General features: G+C 56.2%; 1 protein-coding gene across 7 annotated transcripts in view; it reads right to left on the minus strand.

Annotated features, from left to right (window-relative positions):
* The window catches only part of LOC104359515 (myosin phosphatase Rho interacting protein), an 81848-nt gene that overhangs the window by 39706 nt on the left and 22329 nt on the right, over nucleotides 1-19813 (minus strand). For all 7 annotated transcript variants that reach the window (XM_042798788.1, XM_042798786.1, XM_042798785.1 and 4 more), the window contains exons 4-5: nucleotides 6186-6337; nucleotides 3080-3164 (exon numbers count right to left, since the gene is read on the minus strand). In XM_042798788.1, coding sequence (XP_042654722.1) covers nucleotides 3080-3164; nucleotides 6186-6337 — 237 coding nt within the window. The remainder of the gene's footprint in view (nucleotides 1-3079; nucleotides 3165-6185; nucleotides 6338-19813) is intronic.

Here is a 19813-nt window from a genome sequence, read left to right on the forward strand (position 1 = left end):
GCTTATTTCCTTTCCACAGAGCAGGGGGAATCCAGGAGCACCCGAGCCAGCAGGCATGGGCTGGGAACACGAGCTGCCAAGAGCATCCACTCTGTCCCCACTCCCACATCAGCAGAGCCACCAGTGGGTTTTACCCTTGCACCTCCACATCGGCATTTGCAGGGCTGCGCCGGCGCCACCGGGGATCTCCCAGGGAGTGGGTCCTGGCTCCACACACAGCCACAAACAAACAGCAAATGACCTCCATTTTTTAAAAAAAATCCCCTTGGAAATTTCACTCTAAAGGAATGCAGTGTTGGAGGTAAACGATCCAGAGCTCAGAGGCATCCTGCTCAAGGGGACCCCGCCTGAGCAAAGGGTCAGACCAGACAATCTCCAAGGTCCCCTCCACCCTCAACCACTCATTCATTGATCCAAAAGCCCAAAGCTAATCACCAGCTCAGGATATATATTTTTATATATCCCTTACACACACCCCCATATAATTATTTGTAGATATGTATTTAATTAGACAGAGATATGAGGGCCAAAAAGCAGTCTATAAGCAAGCAGAGAAATTAACTCTTTGTCGCTCAGCAATATGAACAGCTCCAAAAAGGAGCATGTACCAAAATCAGCAAAACCAGTCTCCAGTTGCAGTGTGTCTGGGCATGCTCTGCTCACCCGAGCCTGCCGCACCCCTGTGCAAACCCGCCCTGCAACAGAGGGCAGCGCCTCAAATCCCAGATTTCCGCCCCAAATCCTACCTCGTTTTCCCATGGACAGCAAAGAAAGCCCAGTCTTTCCTGCTGCCTGCACCACTCTGTTGGAGCACACCAAAAGCTGTAACAGAAACCTGCCCTTTTTCCCCTAAGCCTGTAACCTGCTTGCAAAGCAAAGGTGAAAACACTTCTAGAATTGCACCTAACAACCCCTGTCCAAAAAAAATCTGCAGCTGGAGCAGTATTTCCAGCCTTGCCTGTGTTGCTCCCATCCTGGTGTTTTTGCAGGGGGAAGATGCAAAATGATGGGGAGAGCTGAAAATGGCCCTGATGCCCCAGGAGCACCTGGCTGCAGCCAAGCTCTTCTGTAGCACAGAGGAGGAAAAACTACGTGGGAGTGAGAAAAAGCAGAAATATCCATTGTTTTCAATTTTCTTTTAAATCACAAAGGTGTCCATCCCTCCCTGAGCATGTCTCAGACATGATCTGCTGCTGGATTAGTGGGCGGCTGTCTTTAGAAAGAAATCAGGCTTTCTCCGCCGGCACACGGAGAGCAAGCTGAGCGGCAGCCAGCGTCAGGAGAAGCCATTTCACAGAGGAGGATTTGGTGCTGATTTTCTTCCCAGCATCCCCTCTCCTTTCCCAGACCGTCCGCCTGCATCTGCATGATTTGGAAGATGCTGGAAAGATGATTCTTGTGTTTCGCTTCTGCTTTTGGAAGTTGCTTGTGAGCGCTTGACATCACAGCATCCATCTGGTGGTGGGTCCCATGCAGAGGTTGGCTTTGCAGGAGTGAATTTGAATCTCTTTCCAGCACCGTGGGGCTGGGAGTGATGGGATGGAGATGGTGGAAGGAGGGTAGCAAGCGGGATGGTGCTTGGGACGGACCACCCCAAGCCAAGGCGGGGAAAAGTGCCACCAGGCTCCACGCTCACCCCATCCCCAAGCACCTGGGGAGCCCATCTGCCCACAGGGAGCCAGCATCCTTCCCACAGCCGCTTCCCTTATTTGGTGCTCAGGAGCTCTGATCCTGTACTGTTTCCAAGAAGTTTCCATGGCGATGAAATGTAACCCAGAATGATGTTTTTCTGGCTCTGTGCCCCTTCTCCTCTCCACCCTGTCCCCTTCCTGAACCCAGCCTGGGTTTAGCGTTGCACCAGGGATGGGGTGAGCATCCCTGCCCTGCTGCACGAGCTCGCTGGGGTGCCACGAACGCAGAAACCCCCTCCCTGGGGCTCAAAAATGGGCAACTCGTAACACATCAGCTCTTGGCCATGGAGGGAAGAGGCCTCTTTCCTGAAGCATCACTGGAGCCAGCACTCGAGGGGCTGTGACGACTCCAGCCCTTGGCAGGGGGTGGCTCAGACTTCCAGCTTGGCATGCAAAAAAATCATCATCTTCCCCCCCAGTTTTTTTTTCCCCCCATTGCCCAGAACCTCTTTATCCAGTGGAGTGGTGGAAGCTTGACTCTAACAAACATCCTACAACACCTACCCATGGCCTGGTTTGTATCAGGACCATCCTGAGGAATTCGTCGAAGGAGACCTGAGAACTGGGGCTCAGAGAAGCCCCGATGCTGTTTTCAGCCCCCCCCGCAGTGCCACAACCCGGCTCGGCCGGAGGAGCCCTCCCAGCCAGACCCCCGCAGCGGTGGGACGCGCGCCGGGAGGTCAGGCAGCCTCAGGGACGCGGCTGTTCTCAGCCCCGGCGAGGGACGAGGGTGGCCTCGGGGTCACGTTCCCCATCTGTGGGATTCTCCCCCACTCCGGCCACGTGGGAGCCTGGCAGGAACGAGTGAGTCACGGCCGGCCCCGCTTTTTACCATTTATAGTCAAAATGAGCACGAAGCCACCACCGGGTCCCTGGAGAGCCCAGCTCCGGCCCCCGGAGCTCCCAGCCTGGCCCTGGCCTTTAGTATTTTCCTTTCATTCCCATTATCTCTGGGGTCATCTCAAAGGGGGTAACCGGAGCCCGATGGAATTTCATCTTGTTTCTACCGAAACGGCCCACGAACAGCCAGCACCTCTCCCCGGTCCCCCACGGGGAGCACATGGCTTTGCAGCCGCTCCCGGGACAGCGTGTGCGGGGCTGGTGCCACAAAACAGGACCCGGGGAGGGGGTGAAACATGGCCCCAAAGCAGCCAGGAGAGAAACAGCAGCGGTGTGTGACTCTGGGAAGTGATGACCAGAAATTAATTCACGCCGTCCTGCTGCCTGGGCTCACCCTGGCTCTCACCCTCTACGCAGGCAGCATCAGAGGGCTGGCAGCCTGCTGGTGTGGCTGGTTTGGGGGGGACTGTCCCCAGGAGCTGAGCAATGCCACAGCCCTGAGAGGGAGGCGAGGGACTGAGCAACAGTGTGTGTCCCCCTGGGGTTACCTGGGGAGTCGGGGGCTCTACCTTCCTCTTCTTCTTCTGATTCTGCTTGTTTGTCCTCGGATAGACTATCAGCATCTCCAGCCACCTGCAGGCAGAGAAAAACAAAAGGTGAGGAGGTCTGTGCCAAAGGGCAGCGCGCAGGGACAGGAATGACGCTCGCACTCCGTGGGGTGCAACGCAGCTTCCCACAGGCTGCGGACCCCAAGGCTGTTCCCCTCCACGGGGAGACACTGCCCCATCCCAGGCCCGGGGCAGGCTGCCTGCAAGCTCCAGAGATAGAGCAGCCACATTTCACCCCTAACCCCAGCCCTCCGGGGTTTGTGACTTGACCGTAAACACAACCCCAAGCTGGAGCTGGGCACACAGAGGAGCTCAGCTTCTCCAACCTGGTCAGGCTCAGCGTGGTAAACAGTAACCAGAAATCATGCCAACCAGCTCCTGGAGGGAAAATGAGGCAGGACAGGAGGGGAGGAGGAATTAACCCAGGGTGCTTTGGCTCAAACCCCACTCACTACAAGAGCGAGGCCACGGCCAAGGCTGACACGGGACAATGATCTGAGGATCCTGAAAGACCATCGAGTGGGTCAGAGCCTCCAGCAGGACATTCCTCCTTCAACGAAGCCAAGGCCCGTACACTCCACACAAAGCACTTTTGTCTAAGAAAGAGCAGTGTGAACTTGGCATTGAGAAGTCCATCCCCTGCATAAGTCCCTTGTTTGGGGGACCCTCCCAAGCCCTCCCACTGCAGCCTGATGACCTGCCCCTGCTTCTCTGCAAACTCCACAGAGATCCACGGACCGCTGGAAAACATTCCTGCTTTAGATGTCCCTGCTTCCCTCTCCTGTTCCCCCCACTTCGCACGCTGCTGCTGCTGTAAAGCGTTTTGAGATGACCACATCAAGTGGGTTTTGGTTAAGCAATAAATGCCAGAAGCATGCAACAAACGTAAAACAAATTCTCCTCTGGCTGGGGAAATCTTCCTGTCGTGCTGCAACTGCAAATGAAACCCGCTTGGCTCGGACCCAGAGTGGGACTGTTTTGGGATGATTAATGCTTGCAGTCAGAAGCAAACGCACTGCTTCAAAATCCAGTGCTGGGCCAATGAACAATAAATCAGCCCCACCTTGCTCTGCAATGTCTCTCCCTCCCGCGTGGCTGGCAGGACCGGCAACAAAAGGCTGAGCTGCGAACCTGAGTGTGGGGAGAGGGAGGAGAGAGCAGGGCATGGCCGTGTTTTGGGGTGCAGCCATTGCTCCTGCCTCGGCTGGAGGAGAGGAGCCGACTCCCCCATACCACAATTCCCCCGTGTCTCTGCACCCCGGCTCTGCAGCTGCTGCACCCCACTGCTGCAAACGGGGCCGGGGGGGTGGCCGTGACACGGGAGGATGGGTCTGCCAGCCCGAGGCAGTGGACGGAGGAAGAATCACCCACACACACCCATCTCAGCAGAGCAGGGAAGTTTCAACGCGTCAGAACATGTATCTGATCAAAACCACCAAGCTCTTGGTAGAAAAATGACTATTTCAACCAGTATTTACCAAAATGGGGGGAGTCACAACCAAAGAAAATGCCTGGAAATAGAAATCATCTCAACAGAAAGCTCTGACTCTGCTGCTGCAGGGTCTCGGACAAGCAGGAGACACTGTGCCTCAGGAAGAGTGGAAAAGAGTGAGTGCTTCATCCCTTCAACTTTCTGCTCTAGTTTCAAATGTCAACAAATTTTAAGAGGGAGGCACCAAGCTCCAGACATCCCATGTGGGAAATGCTTGCAGGTGAGCAGCAGCAGCGTCTCAGCCTGTTGCTGCGTGCTGGCAGCTCGGCTCTCCCCAGCACCAGCTCCAACCCAAGCCGGCATGTGAGCAACGGACGAGGATGTTTCTAGGTCACCATCCAACACCTGGAGTCAGGAAATCTACTGTGATTTGCTCATTTTAGTGGTGTAATCCTTCAGCGTTGCCAAGCAACTGCATCCCGGTGGCAGGCGCTCCTCTGAGGGATATTTTGATCGTCCTTGGAGGTCAGATGCTCCACTGGGACCAGGGGGGTGGGTTGCATCCGTCCCCCTTGCCAGCCTGCCTGCAGCGAGCGAGCAGAGCAAAATGGGTGCTGAGAAGGCGAGTCTGAATGGGGACACAGCCCCAGGAGGCCACGTCTGCTCAGGGATGGACAAGGACTACAGGGCTTTGGTGCTTGGGGTCAGACACGCCAGCCCCACGACCACGGGACCTGATGCTGGTGTGGGGACAGGACCTATGCCAGTGGGCTGATCAGATGTTGTCCTAAAAGCACCGTGGGGTCACTCCAGCACCCATCAGCTCCAGCCCCGTCCTGGTGTTCATCCTGCAGCCAAGCTTCTTCCCCCAGCCAGTAAATAGCTGCTTTCTGCTGGAGCTGAAGCTGTCATGGCCAGCCCTGGAGCACCTCAGCATCAGATGCACCCTCTGAGCATCCCACAAACACTCCACAGTAACTCAGCTCGCTCCCGGGGGTGAAGGCCCCTGGGAGTCTTGTTCTGCAGCAGGGAGCAGGATATTGCCCAACGGCAGACGACAAAACTGGCCTGAAAACAGTGGCTTTCCTAAGTAACAAGTGACTCAGGAGCATCTCAGCTCCAGGGCCTTGCCAAGGCTCCTGGCAGAGGTTGAGCTTACTTGAGCACTGGCTCTGAAACGTGTCCAGCACGGTGGGAAGCCTCAGGCTTCAGCCCGGCACGGTTGAGCCGGTGCACTATGTGTGGAGGAAGGACTTAAATCATCCACTGCTGAAGTCAGTGATCACACTCACACCATAAATCTGGTGGCTTTGGGGGTGCTCAGGCCCCCGCTTTGCTGCAGAGCACCAGGTGATGGCAGGGGTCTGCCAAGCAGGGGAGCAGGGAAGGGGAAAGAAACTCCATCCTTACCAAAAAGGTGGAGAAGACCAGAGCTGACAGCGAGGCAGCAGCTCCCAGGACTGTCCCTGCAGCAGGCTGTGATCGTCACTCAGGGATCAGCCTTGGGTACGCACTGCCACAGCACCTGGCCTTGGGTAAGGTCCTACCCACCCTCCTCTTCCTCTTGGTTAAGGGAAGAGCCCCGCAGCAGCTCAGCCCCAGACCTGCACTCACCCGCTGATGATCTCCTTGTTCTCGGCCCGGATGAAGTGCTCCTTCTCCGGTGTCAGGATGCACAAGGAGAATTTCTGCCCTGTCCGGCTCTCCCCATCCACCACATCCGTGCACTGGTTCATGTTGATGGTGCCCTGCGGGAGGGTTGTCGGCTGCGAGGGGAAGGAGAAAGGAGTAACGTTTAAGGAGAGGAGTGCAGACTTGAGCCCTAAAACGTCTCCTGGTGGTCACCAGGATCCTACACACCAAGATGCTGTGCCCCACAAATGCCCAGACCCACCCGTGCACCGTGCTGGCACACAGCAAAGCCCTGTGACACACATTTGGGGAGACAGACCAACAGGCACGACTCCTGCTAGCCCAGTCCAGCCCAGCCCAGTTCACTGCTGCCAGAAAGACACTCCTATGCCAAACGTCCAGGGAAAGGATGGCTGCCCACCAAGGGAAGGCACTTTGGGTTTGTAGCTGCAAACCATCTGGGGTGGTGGGGTGGCACCTGGGGACAGGGGGTGGCAAAGCAGCAAAGCCCCACTGCCCTCAGCGCAGGATGGCTCAGGCACTACAGACAGACAGACACCATGTTTTTCCCACTAAAGTCAACACATCATGGAGTTTGCCAGCGAGGTCAGCAGACACAGTGGAGTGGGACAGGAGGTGGCCACCCCCCACCCCGGTCCGAGGGGACACGGAAGGTCCCAGAGGGGTGTCAGCACTGACGAGAGCTGACAAGTCCATCTGGAGCGGCGCCGGCTCATCCGATTACAGCGCAGCCACCCGGGGCATGGTGCCCGCAGCCCTCCCGCCCTGAACAGCAATGCCATCTCTCCCCCATCCCCAGCCTGCCTGTGCCCCACCAGGCTTGGTGACACTGGGGTCCCCCCCACATCCCCGCATGAACCTGCACCTGGGGTATAAACAACCAGGCAGGGGGACCCCTCCGAGCTGCCAACAGCACTGAAGGAGCACCCAAAGCAGCCTCTGACCACCTCCTTGGACCCCCCTAAAGCCTCCTTGTGCACTCCAGATGGCTGCGACAACAGGGAGATGGATTTTTGGCAGATGCTGTTAAGGTTTTTACCATGGCAACCAGCTCCCCTGCCAGTAAAACCCCTCCAAAAGCAGCCTGCGCCATGCAAAAAAGGGGCGATTGAGGAGAGCTCAATGGCCCCAGCCTATGACCCCAAGAAATTCAGATCAGCCACGCGAGGGCCCCAGTTTACCCATCTGCAGGTTGTGGAAAATAGCCCCCTTCCCCAGAAAAAGGGCTTTCCCTGCAGCTGTGTCCCCTGGCAGGAGCATTCTCTGCCAGCCCAAAGGTGGCATGGTGCCATCACCCGTGCTGCAGCATTGGTGCCCAGCATGGGCACACGAATGGGACCGATCATACATCAGGGACACCAACATCTCCTCTTTTCCTTTGTGGAAACATCCACAGAGCCCACAGGAGGGAGGGAGGGAGGGAGGGAGGGAGGGAGGGAGGGAGGGAGGGAGGGAGGGAGGGAGGGAGGGAAAGCAATCCAAGCCCAGACCCCCGGCACAGCACACACACAACTGCCCACCCTGCACCACTGTGGGTAGTCGGCTCCTAAGAGGATTTTTTGTCTTAGACAACAAAAATAAAACCCTGCTTTCCGGGAGCTATAAAAACCCAACGGAAAAACTTTCTCCTGCTCTAAGTGGAGTCTTAGAAACGTTTTTGTCTTGCTGGCCTTCGGCACAGCCAAGGCCTCCAGGACTGTAAGGTCTGGGTCTGATCCCCTTCCCAACCCAGTGCATTTTTGCACCAGGGAATGCAACCAGGAGGGAGAAAAAAGAGGATGAGGGTGGCTCCAGGAGGAAGCCCCAGTCCCTCACGAGGACCCTGGGCCACTCAGTCCCTCTCGCCACAGGCACCGGGAGTTGGCACAGGAGAGGAGGAGATGGCTCCCTGCGAAACCCGCCTGCTCTCCTCCCTCTTTAACCCCACGGCAGCGTTCAGGGCGGCTTCCCCCGCTGCTCACACCCAGCCCCGACCCAAGTGTGCCCGGAGCGGAGGAGCCGGTTTGGGGCCCCCGCCACGGCCAGGCTGGCCCTGTGAAGTGGTTTTGCCGTGCACCCTTCCTTGAGAGGGTGAACATCGGCATCTCGCACGGCCCAACGCATGGGTCCCCATCCACCAGCGTGCCTCCGAGCCGGGAGGCCAGGAGAGGGACTGCCAGCAAAGCTGGGACAGACGCCTTTTGCATCTGTGGCCAGGGACAGGACGGGCACCAGAGATGAACCTTCCACCCCACGGCAACTCCCCTGCACCCCCACACCTCCTGGCAGCAGATGAAACCTGACGGACCAGCAGCCTCACTCGCTCGGGATGTAAATTCTTTACACCATTTATTTCCTTCCTCGGAGGCAGCGCAGTCACCTTGAAGCAAAGGAAAATGCAAATGGTGCCAGGTGGAAATGCACGCGCACATACACACACACACACACACGCAAACTCCACCGAGGAAAGGGATGGGTCTCGGGCAGCACTGCACCCCGGGAGCGCCTCGGAACCAGCCGGGGATCCCCGGCGGAGGAGCTGGAAATGGCACACGGCTGCTCTCCCGAGGGACAACGGGGACAGCCCTTGCGTGCCAAAGCTGCGGGGCGGTGGTGTGGGAGCAGGGGAGATGGGAGAAGCTCTGCAGCAGGGCACAAGGACACATGGACCCATTCCCCACCCATTTGTGCGCTGGAGGTTTTCTCAGGGCTGGCATCCCCAGGGAAGGATGAGCAGAGCTGGTCCTCAGGCTGGTCCCAGGCCAGGTGAGGATAGCGTGGCTCCAGCAATTGGAAGGGAATAAATAAATGCAAAAGCAGGGAGGTGTTATATTGCAGAGACGCCAAAACAATAACAAGGCTGGGACTTCAACCAGCCCTTTGAAGAACAGATGCTTTGATACAACGTCAAATCCAGTATCGGACCCCGGGGCGGCTTCGTGTCCGGGTGAGGCAGGAGTGGACACTCAGGCTCAGCTCCGGCTCCAGCTGCCAGCTTCTGCCAGTCCCCGCCTCGGGGACAGCCCCATCCCCAGGCGCTGGCCTTGCCCTTTGCCATTTCCCGTGCTGCTGGCAATGGGATGGAGCACACAGCTTCCCTGCGACTGGATCTGGCGCCTGACTGTGTCTTTTAACTGGGGGGAGGAGGAGCGAAAGCACAGCAGGGTGCACCAGCAAAGGACACCATGACAGGCACCATGACAAGCAGCAGCTCTCCTCGGTGCCACCAGCCACCTCCAGCCCGGTGAGCAGAGAGGACTTTGCCAATTGCCGGCGCAGGGAAGGCAGCACCCTCACCGTACGAGCAGCTACAGCTCTCCACGCTGCCAGTATCAGCAGAGGAACCGGAGCCAAGAAACAATCGCGTTGCTGTTTCCCTCTGGTATGACAGATCCATATTTACACACACACACGTGCTCGCAGCGTGTCCTCCCCTCCATACTACACAAAGCCTATAGCACATTCTCCTCCTCCTCCTCTCCCTTCCTGGGTGCCCAGGACGTGAGTCACACCGTGCTCTCTACATCTACAACCCCAGCAGCCTGCAGATGAGATGCAGGAAATTTCAGATACATGCTCTTAGGATTCAAAGCCCAGCAACTGCAGCAGCCCCCACTGTGGAGAGTGGAAAGGAGGGAAAGAAAAAATGGGGAGCTCTTATAAGCCCAAAGGAAGAAATCCCAAGCAGGGCATTACTGGGGAGACCCAGTGCTGCGGCGGGAGGATGCACAGTGCTGGATGCTCCATGGGCAATGAACTCCCAGGCACAGGGGCTGATGCTGTAAATCAACAGGGTTTATCTGCAAGAGTCCCTCATTTTCATACAGTTTTGCCGGGCTGAGGTAGAAATACAGGACTATTTAAGTTCAAAAATTTTCTCCAAGTACCTTCCCCATCACTTCTAACACGTGTTCATCATAGGAGCTCGATCCAAAATACAATGGAGCTTCACTCAGCAACTGTACACAAGATGTTTTCTGAGCAGGTAACCCCACGGTCAAGCTCCTGAGGAGCGGTTCTGCCACAGCCTCCGTGGGACACGGCCAATGCCCACGCCGTTCTCCAGGGCTATTACACAACGTGGGTTGATGAAATCTGGAACACAACCTTTAAAGAAAGGCGATGGGGCAGGGGGAGGAGGAAACCAAACAAAAGGGACATTTTACTTTCTGCCAAGAACCAGGAGGGGAAGGAAAAAAAAAAAAAAAAAAAAAAAAAAAAACAAACCCACAACCATTTGTCTATCTTGCATGGCGGGGTGGTTGCCTTGGCACCAGGGCCTGGCTGTCCCAGGGGGGAGATCGTGACTCTGCCATCCCGCTCCACTGTGATGGTGCATGGGAAGGGCTCGGGCTCTGGCTGGCTCTGTCTTGGCTCCCTGGCTCTCCAGAGCAGCAGCGAGCCCGCAGTGCCTGGGGAAGAGACATCCATGCTGCCTCCATAAATGCTTCTTGACAAATGTTAATTCTCCGAGCTAAAATATTCATGAGGGTGGCTGCCGCCGAGCGCGCCGCTCATTCGCAGCCCTCTCGAGTACTCTGCAAAGGCAGCTGCTGTGTTTGCTAAAAGCTTCACCCACCCCCAGTGCCCAGGTTCGGCTGATTGTGGTGCTCGAGGTGGGATGCAAGCGGGATCTTGGCTGGGCTGCAGCGTGAGAGAGAGCAAGACCCCGCTGCCCTGTTGTCACTGGCGCCAGAGCAACATTGGAGACAACCATGCCTTGGGCAAGGGCAGCAAAACAGCTTGGACAGGCAGCTCGTGGCACAGGGAGCCCACCCCAGCACCACCTCCACCATTCCCACCTGAAAGCCATCAGCAAGAAACCACCAAACTCCTTGAAAAGTCTCACAGAGCTCCCTTTTTGGCTGTACGAGGCTCTGCACGGCCTCCCTAAATCCCAGCTGGGGGTGCACCGTGCACCCACTGGGTCCAGCTCGGCTGGGTGCTGCTGCTGGGGTGCTCAGCCTGCCGGTGTTGAGGGGGGGGCCGTGGTGCACCCCGAGCTGCCCAGGCGCCGGGCGAGCCGGGCTGGCACAGCAGCAGGGCTTTAATGAGCTTTTTAGGCTTCCTGCCACTAGGCACAAGGCTATTGATATGGCCACAACGCGACCAGAGCTCTGCGGCGGGCAGATTTTATTACACTTATAGATCATCTAACAGGCTGAGCATCCTGGATTTATTAAATTAGACAAAGGCTCTTGAAAACGACCTCTGCGGGCTCTGCAAAAGAATGGACTGGAGCAGTCACCCCTCAAAGGGGAGCAGAAGGTTGTGCTTCTCCATCCCATACCTCCCTGCAAGCAGGAGCTCTCCCCCATCCCCACGGCAGCTCTCTGCTCTCTCCGTGCCATCCAAGCAGAAGGCAGGTATCTTTTCTTGGTCACCTGAGCACACCTTTCCCACCTGCAGCCTTCCCCTATCAGCAGCTACTGCTCGGTGAAGCCACTGGGAAACCTCCAGCTTGCTCTGGCTGTGCACCAGGCAATCAAAAAGCAGGTTTTTTTACCGTGGGCAAGGGAATGCAACAGAGGTATCAAACAACATAGATCCCCCCACACTTTTGCGTGCTCACCTCGTGCCCCTGTGCAAGAAACTGGGGAAGATGCCCCCAGATCTCATTGCTGCTTGGACTCTTCAGCCAGCCACAAGCCATTGCTCTCTTTCACAGATGGGAGGCACAAGCAGTTCTCTGCTTGGCATGTGCCAGTGGGGCTCTGCACCGGCACCAAACCTGGCTCGTGGTGCCACCACCAGCCACCCCGCACCAGCGCGAGGAGGGGACAGGACACCGGCCCCGGTGTGCAGCCCACAGCACAGAAACTCCTGGACGGATAAAGGCCGTAACACTTTCTCCAGCCCCATCACACATTTCCCCACCGTTGGCCCCTGCTTGTTCATCACAGGCGCTGACAGCCAGCTCCTGAAATCTGTTTTGCTGGAGGAGCTCCCCACAGCCCCACGTTATCCATCCCAAGGAACTGGTTCGGGGAGGTGGGCTTAGAGGATGGGTTAGCAAGCCCTATGCACACCCGTTGCTGCATGCCGGGCCTCTGCAGAGCTTTCCCGAGCCGCTACCAGGAGATAAAACATCAGCTCCACTTTCACCAGGGGGAAGGAATTTTCTTCCCCGGGAACAGTTTGGGGAGAGGGTGAAGCACAGGGTCTGGGCAGGAGAGTTCAGCCAGGGGCCACTTTTAAGCAGAGTCGGTGTTTATGTCCATAGACAGTGAGTCTAAACACTGAGCGAGACCTCGAGCTGCCTCCGAGCACCCTGGGGCTCCTCTCCCACCCAGTGCCATCTCAGCAAGGCATGAGCAGCAACCCCTTCCCGGGGTGAGGCCCAGGCAGCAAATTTGGGGCCACGCATCCCACCCGCAGCCCCGTCCCCACGGGTGCCCATCCGGGGAGCGTGTGCTGGAGCGGAGCGAGCCCGGCCGGGGCTGCGCAGGAGGCTGAAGCCGGCTCATCTTGGCCTTATATGGCGATTTTCGCGCCGCTCTTGCAGCTCCCAGCTGCTCCCCACCCCAAAGCGGGGTCGGGAGCTGGCAGCCAGCTCCTAGCCTGCCTTCTTCCTGTTAACCTCTTTCTTGCTGGACGGCCTCTGAGGGGTCCCTGCACGACGGATCCTGTCCTGACACAACCGCCCACATCGGGCAGGGAGGGTCAGCAAACCCGGTGGTGGTCACACCGAGTGGGTGAAACCTCCCTTGGCGCTGGGGTCCAACCCTCTGGGTCCTTGGCAGCATCCCCAAATCCAGGGAGCCCTTCTGGGGAGCTTGCACCCATGTGCACGCATGCTCCACATCCAACGCTGTTGGAGGGGAAGAGGGACAGAAGATGCAGAGAACATCAGCACCGCGATGGGAACAAGAGCAAGGTCCTACCAGGATGGGGGTTGAAGGGCTGTTCCAAGCCCCCAGCCCATCACTGCACAAAGAGCTTGAAGCAGCCACTCTACCTATCCCAGATCTTTGGGGACCAAAACAGAAGCTCAGCATTGCACAGGCACTTTCCAGACCCATCACGCTGAAGGCACCATCTTGCAGCCCTGCAAACCCAAGAGTTATTCTTTCCTCTTGCTCTCCGGGATTTAAATGCATTTAAAATGCAAAATGTCCTCCTCCCCTCCTAGAAGGGGGCTGGGAGGAATACATGATAACGGATCCGACCCCATCTGCTCACAGCTGCCAGCGTGGCACCTTCCCCGCTCCCTGACGCGCAGGCACAACAGCTACCCAGCCAAAGGGGAAGCAAATATCCGTATCATTCAAGCAAGTTGTCATGGTAATCAGCCTGATGGCAAAAGTTTGGCGAGACCACGCACTGGGACAGTACACGCGGTGAGGGACCGGAGCTTGGTGCAGGGACCATGGCAGGCAAGTTGCCTGGAGAAGGAAATGCAGTCGTTTGGGGGTGGGAAGGAAAGGAGGGCTTCGTTTGCATCTCGATATTTGAATTTTAAATTACGCTGCTCCAAATTGGCCTTGTCAACTTTATTCTCCACCCCCTCAGTGTAGAAGGCAAGTCCCAGGTGGTCCCTGCACGGCGCTGCCACCCACACACGCGCAGGCTCACCACCACCTCTGTGCATGCTGGCTCTCACGTCCCTCCCCAGGAGCAAAAGGCTTCACCAAAACATCAGAAGCCACATCCCTGTAGCAGAATCCGTAAGGTCACCCGCACACTGATGGTCACAGACAGAGCGATGCTAATTTTGGAGACAGCCCAGGAGGTGGAAAGCTTGGATGGAGGCAGGGTGATCTCCACCTGTGTTGGCCAACCACCCAAGCCTTGTTCAACCTCAGCTAGACCTGGATTTCTGCTCACGGGGGTGAGGGAAATAGCCTGAGCATCTGCCCAGGTGTTGGCTGTGTCGGTGAGCTGAGGCTGAACTGGGGCAGGCTCTGCCCAACAGCCCGGGCACGCTTCACTAACTAGTCACACCAGGGCTGGGGCTGCTGCACTGACTCTCCAGAGACCTTTTGCTTTTGAGCCTACAGTTGGGTGGAAAAACTGGCAAAAGGGGCAACACCCTTGCTCAGGATCCTTACGGCAGCTACAGAAACGTGCGGAAGACGCTGAAGTGAAAAGGGCTTCACACCTTGGGAAAAACCTTAGGAAATGAACCCAGGGCAAAGCTCCCTCGCTGCACAACTTTGAAGCCAGTCTTCTTGCAAAGTGGGAAAATAACTGCAGTTGATGTGGGCTTCAATGTTATTTATAGCACCAAGTGCTGCTGGAATTCATCCCAAGGTCTTCTATTCAGCACTGCTCCAACCTAGGGGCAACTTCCACCACAGTCAAGGGCCACCCAAGGTGCTACCACCCTTGTAGCATGGAAGTGTGCTGCAGAGTGCACAGAAACCGGGCACCGGCTGAGCTGTATGAGGCCACCCTGCTGCATGTGGCACCCAAAATCAGAACATGTGGAGACACTCGGGAAGATCAAGACTAGAAATCTGGGAGGAGAGAAAGGGCTGTGGAAGGAGCTGCTGCTTTTGTTGTCTTTGAACCATCAAAGATGGACACGGCCAAGGTAAAGATCCATCCAAATAAAGCAACAAATTAAGTCAATCAAAGCTCTGTACCTCCCTAAGTGAATTCATCTCCCCTCCAGCCTAGAGGGGAAGGAGGGACAGGTCTCCTGTTCTCCAGTTATCCCACAACCTCTCCTATAAACACACCTGAGGAGAGAAATCACAGCAAAAACACAACAACAAACCAAGCCATTAGCACTGTCATAGCTGTGTGAAGCCTCCTCTGACAGCTGTCCTCTTGAGCTCTGGATAATTCAGGCCCTGCATTATGTCAGCCCAAGAAGAAACATGAACTGCACACAGAGCAAGGTGAAAAATGGCAAGTGCTTCCCACAATAAAAGAGTAAATTAAATGGCAAGACACTTCCTGATGTCTCAGTAGAAGAAAAGAAAAAACTTTCATTTCCATATGAACTAGACATTTTTGGTTTTTTTCACTACAACACCAAAATAAAAGAAGGAAGGCACCACCTTGCAATGGACAAGGTCAGCAGAAGCCTCTCAGCAAAGCTCTGCTGAAGACTCTCACAAAACACGGCGTTAGACCCACGCAATCCAACCAGCTGCCCCAATGCTGTACAGCAGGGCCACGGCTGCGGTTTCTCCCCAGTTTGGCTTCTTTTGGACTTGGCTGAAGTGAAAATTTGCTCAGCAGATTTTGCTTTACAGTGGGTAAAGGCAATTTCTTTGTGGTCAACGTTCTTCTCACCCCACTGCGCGTACACAGGTCACCCTGGGCCCGCCTGCTCTCCCTTCTGCAGGGAAATAGCGGACTCCAGTCCAGCTGCAGCAAAGCAGATGCCTGTTACATCCCATGCCCTGTATCTTCTGTGGGGTTTCTCCCAAGCTCCCACCTTCAGCTCCGAGGACGGTCAATACAGCATCTTGCACCACCACTCAACGACTACAAATAAGGTGAGGACAACCCTGGGGATTAGCAGCACCAGATCCACCGGAGGCTCAGGCAACTCCCACAGGCAAATACGCTTCACTGGAAGTTCCTGAATCCAGCCAAGTTAGCCTGGAAATCTCATTACAACCCAGCGTTGCTCTTATGAGCTTTGCAGAGCTTCCTGCCGGGCTGGGAATACGTTGTGGCCGGGCTCCCAGGGCGCTCGGGGTTCTGCGGTTGGAGGTGTGAGGGCCAACCCAAGCAGAAGAGGTTGGGTTGCATTGGGTTGGCCAACCAAGCAGCAGCCACATTGTGCACCCCACGCCTCACCCCTATAGAAAACCCCATACCTGCTCTGCGTTGCTCCCAGCAGCTTCCAGACAAGCTCGGACTCTGCAGACCTTCCCAAAAGCTGAAGCAGCGGCCGGAGAGCATCTTCCAACCTTTGACCATTGGCCATCCCACCAAACGGCACAAAATGGGAGACTTTTTGGCCAAGAAGGGCAGTTCCAAGGAGAAAATCTCCCAACAGGCACACACGGCTGTTGCAGAGCAAGGAGACCACCCAGCAACTACTCGAGCTGGGCTTTGCTGCCATGTGCAATGTGCGGTGGAGGTGCTGATACAGAAGCAAAGAGCCGTCCTGGCTGGGCAGGCGCTGCCAAGTTCAAAGGCAAGTGGCACCCGGGATGGGAAAAGCACTTTGAGCACCTGCCAGGGCCAGGGAGAAAGGCTGGGAATAACACACCAGGCTGCCAGAGCCATGTCCATGTCCCAGGGGAGCAGCGTTTTCTCCCTAAACCTACTGCTCCCATCTGGCTCCTGCCCTGGCAGAGGAATTCAGGGAAAGGAGCAAGCTCACAGCCATGAGCTGCTCCCTGGAGCACTCCCCACCACCTCTCCTTTGGGAACAACCGTTCGGCCCCAGCAGAGAAGAGCAGTCTGGGGCTGGTGCACCCAAGGGGGATGAGTCCAAGGAGGTCTCTCCATCCCCCACACCTAGGACAAGGGACTTCATACCCCAGCATCAGCCTGTGCATGGCATTAACTGTCCTTGCAAGCCAAACATCCCCTTCCTCCACATATCTGCTCTGTCCATAATCCTTGCTGTCCCTCCCCTAATGGGAAACCAGCCAGAAAAGTGAACCAAGACCCTAATTATATCCCAGTAGCTCCCCAGTGCCCTGGTGATGTGCTGTGACTGTATCGACGTGCTGCAGCAGGGCTGATGAAATGAGAAGGAAAGGGCCAAGGCTGGGCACGATCCAAAAACCCACCCTTTCTCCCCAGCCGCAGCATCGCAACGGGTGGAAATCCCGTGCAAGCTCAGGGTGCTGCTGGGACATGTCTAAAACCAATCTGTGTTCCCTGTCCCCTCCGCCTCGCCTCCCCAGGGACGCTGCCACCCATGGCAAAGGAAACGCTGCGAGCATCCCTGTATGGGGTCTGAGAGCGGTGACAACCGTGGGCTGCAGCAAGAGAGCAGCCCACGGCCTCGCTGCAAATCCCCAGGGCACTGTTTGGCCATAAAATCACGGAAAGCTACAGCACCTGGAGCCACAGCACCCGCGGCACGGGGCGTGCAAGAGCGGGGACCCCCCCCCCCCCGGCTTGGCATTCCTGCAGCCCCACAGAGAAGAGTGCAATGGCAGCAGAGACAAGGCATGGCCTTGGGGTGTGTGCTGGGAAAATATGGGGAAAAAACCCTCCCTGGTAGGTGGGAGCCTTCCCCAGCTCTCCCCGGCCCCCCGGAGCAGCCCAAGCCCCACACACAGCACCTCTGCCCCAGGGACCTGCCCTCCCTTAAAAGCAGAAGAGGTCGCAGAGGAGCCGGGCTGCCCACAGCCAGTGGCAGCCTGCAAGCCACGTTAATCCACACAGACAAATCAGCTCCTGGATCCTGCGGGAAGGAGGTGAAGGGTAACGTTAAGTTGCTGTGCGCGTGATTTACCTACGGTAATTTTAACTTTCAGCAAGACTGACTGGCTGTTTTATCTCATTGCCCACTCGCAGTCGGACTTCAGTGACGGTAGGGAAGAGTCTCTTCTGTAGCTTTGAAGGGACAGGGCAAAATAAAAAGGTCTTACAAAATACCTATTAGCAAAAGCACATTCAAACCCTGTTACCTGGTCCAGCATGAGGGACAAGCAGTATTTTGCTGGCATTTTTTTTCTACCTTATGTATCTTGCAGCTCATGAAAACTCAATGAGCAAGACCAATAATAAAACCTGCCTGGGAATTCTCATTTTTCACCAGAAGTGCCTCAAAACAGCGCAGACAAAAGGTGGAAGACTTCTGCAAAAACCCTGCATTCAGTAACCCTGAGAAAAGCCATTTACAAAACCTCTCTGAAGACCTCGGCTTGTCTCCACGCAAGTTTTAACCTGACAAAGTCCCTTTTACTGACTCCAAACCTGATGAATAATGCATGTCCGGGATAAACCAGAAATATAATATTCACTAATGCTTTCTGTAACAGAGAAACAAGGACTGCAAATAAGTAATTTATTAACCCCAAACCGTGTTGCTGCTTGAACAGAGCGCACACCTCAGCTTTCAGCCCCAAAAACACCGTGGAAACTTTGCTCTTGAGCTGTGGCAAGAGCTTGCCGAGGGCTGGCTGAGCCCTCCCGCTCTCATCACACCTCCAGCACAAACAAGCCTCATCCCCAACTCTGCAAGATGCCGATGTTGGGGGAAACCCCCTCAAGAGCAAGGCTGGGAGCTGCCACCCTCCTTCCTCCTCCTCCTCGGGGACCACAGCTGCCCCTTCACCGGGAGGACAGCAGCGGTGGGAAGCCCACAACCCCACGCTCGCCCACGGCTCCAGCCGCTTTCTCAGGCATTCCAAAATTTGGCCAGAACCCTTTTTTTGCAGCACACCCCCCCCTCCCCGCCCCCCGCCATGGCTGGATGCCTGCCTAATTGCGTATTTATTTATTTCTGCATTTTCCCAGCTCCCCGTGCACACTGGCGTGGGGTGGGGGGAAGCCGAGGCCGGCTCCCAAGGCAGATACACAAAAAAAAAAAAAAAAAAAACAAAAAACAACAACAAAAAATAATCAAACAGGGGGGTGCAGCTCCCCCCATTCCCTGGAGGCTGGGAGGAAGCCAGGAAGCGCAGAGCTGGCCGGGAAGAGGGTGGGAGCAGGGGGCAGGAAGGGGGGACGCCAGCAGCATCGCCCACCCCCTTTGCTTTGTGCGCGCGCTTGGGGAAATTAAAAATAGCTGCGTCCAAAGAGTGGCTGCAAAGCGCCACAAAGAGCGCGTTGAGCGGAGGCAGCTGCAAGCTATTTGCTGCCCCCGGTAATCAGCATCTCGACTTGCAGAGCCCCTCCGGCCCCCCCAGCCCCTTCCTCCCCTGCCAGAAGCCGCCGCTGCCTTTCTCCAACCCACATATGTCATGTCAACAATCAATGAATACAGGATCTCTGCCGGAAAAAAAAAGGGGGGAACACGCTTTGATTTTTGGAGCAGCTTTGTTGCCTTGTTGGATTCACATCCTCATCCTCCCCTCCGAGGGTTTTGCAGCACTGAATCCCACCAGGCAAGGCCAGGATACCCCATGGCACCCGGCAGAGATGGGGCCCTCGGTGGGAACGGGGATGTGCCAGCCACAGGGACGCCACTTCTTCTAGGGATTCCTTTAGGTGATGGGAAAAAGGGGTGCTGTTGCCCAGTGTTTCCCAACCCGTAGCCCACAGCCCACTGGTGGTCCTCACTGACCTCAACTGGTGGCCCGTGACAAGGCTGGAAAGAATTAAAACCAACCCCATCCCCACCGCCACGCGGTACAGCGGGCAGGTACGGGGCCTCTTCCTCAGCACCGAGCAACAGTGGGGCAAAAAAATGGTGTTTTTGTTGGTTCCTTGGGTGGTTTGGTTGTTCATGTGTCTGCGGACAGGCACCCATGGGGACACTTGGGAACCCAATGCTGCCTTTGGGCACCCACCGAAGGCACCCACCACTGCAGCCCCTGCCTCAGCTGCCTGTGGGGACTATAGCAGAGCTCCTGCTGCCTTCATTTCAACTGCTCCACCAGAAAGAAAAATGAGCAAAATTAAAAAAAAAGGAAAAAAAAAAAGGAAAAAGCAACTGGAGCAACTGCCCGTAGTAAATACCAGTGCTACCATTTGTTGCTCGCCGCTGCGGTATTCCGGGCCATGGCTGGAGTTCTGTG

Source organism: Tyto alba, unplaced genomic scaffold (genome assembly GCF_018691265.1).
Source record: "Tyto alba isolate M040663 unplaced genomic scaffold, T.alba_DEE_v4.0 Super-Scaffold_28, whole genome shotgun sequence".
NCBI lineage: Eukaryota > Metazoa > Chordata > Aves > Strigiformes > Tytonidae > Tyto > Tyto alba.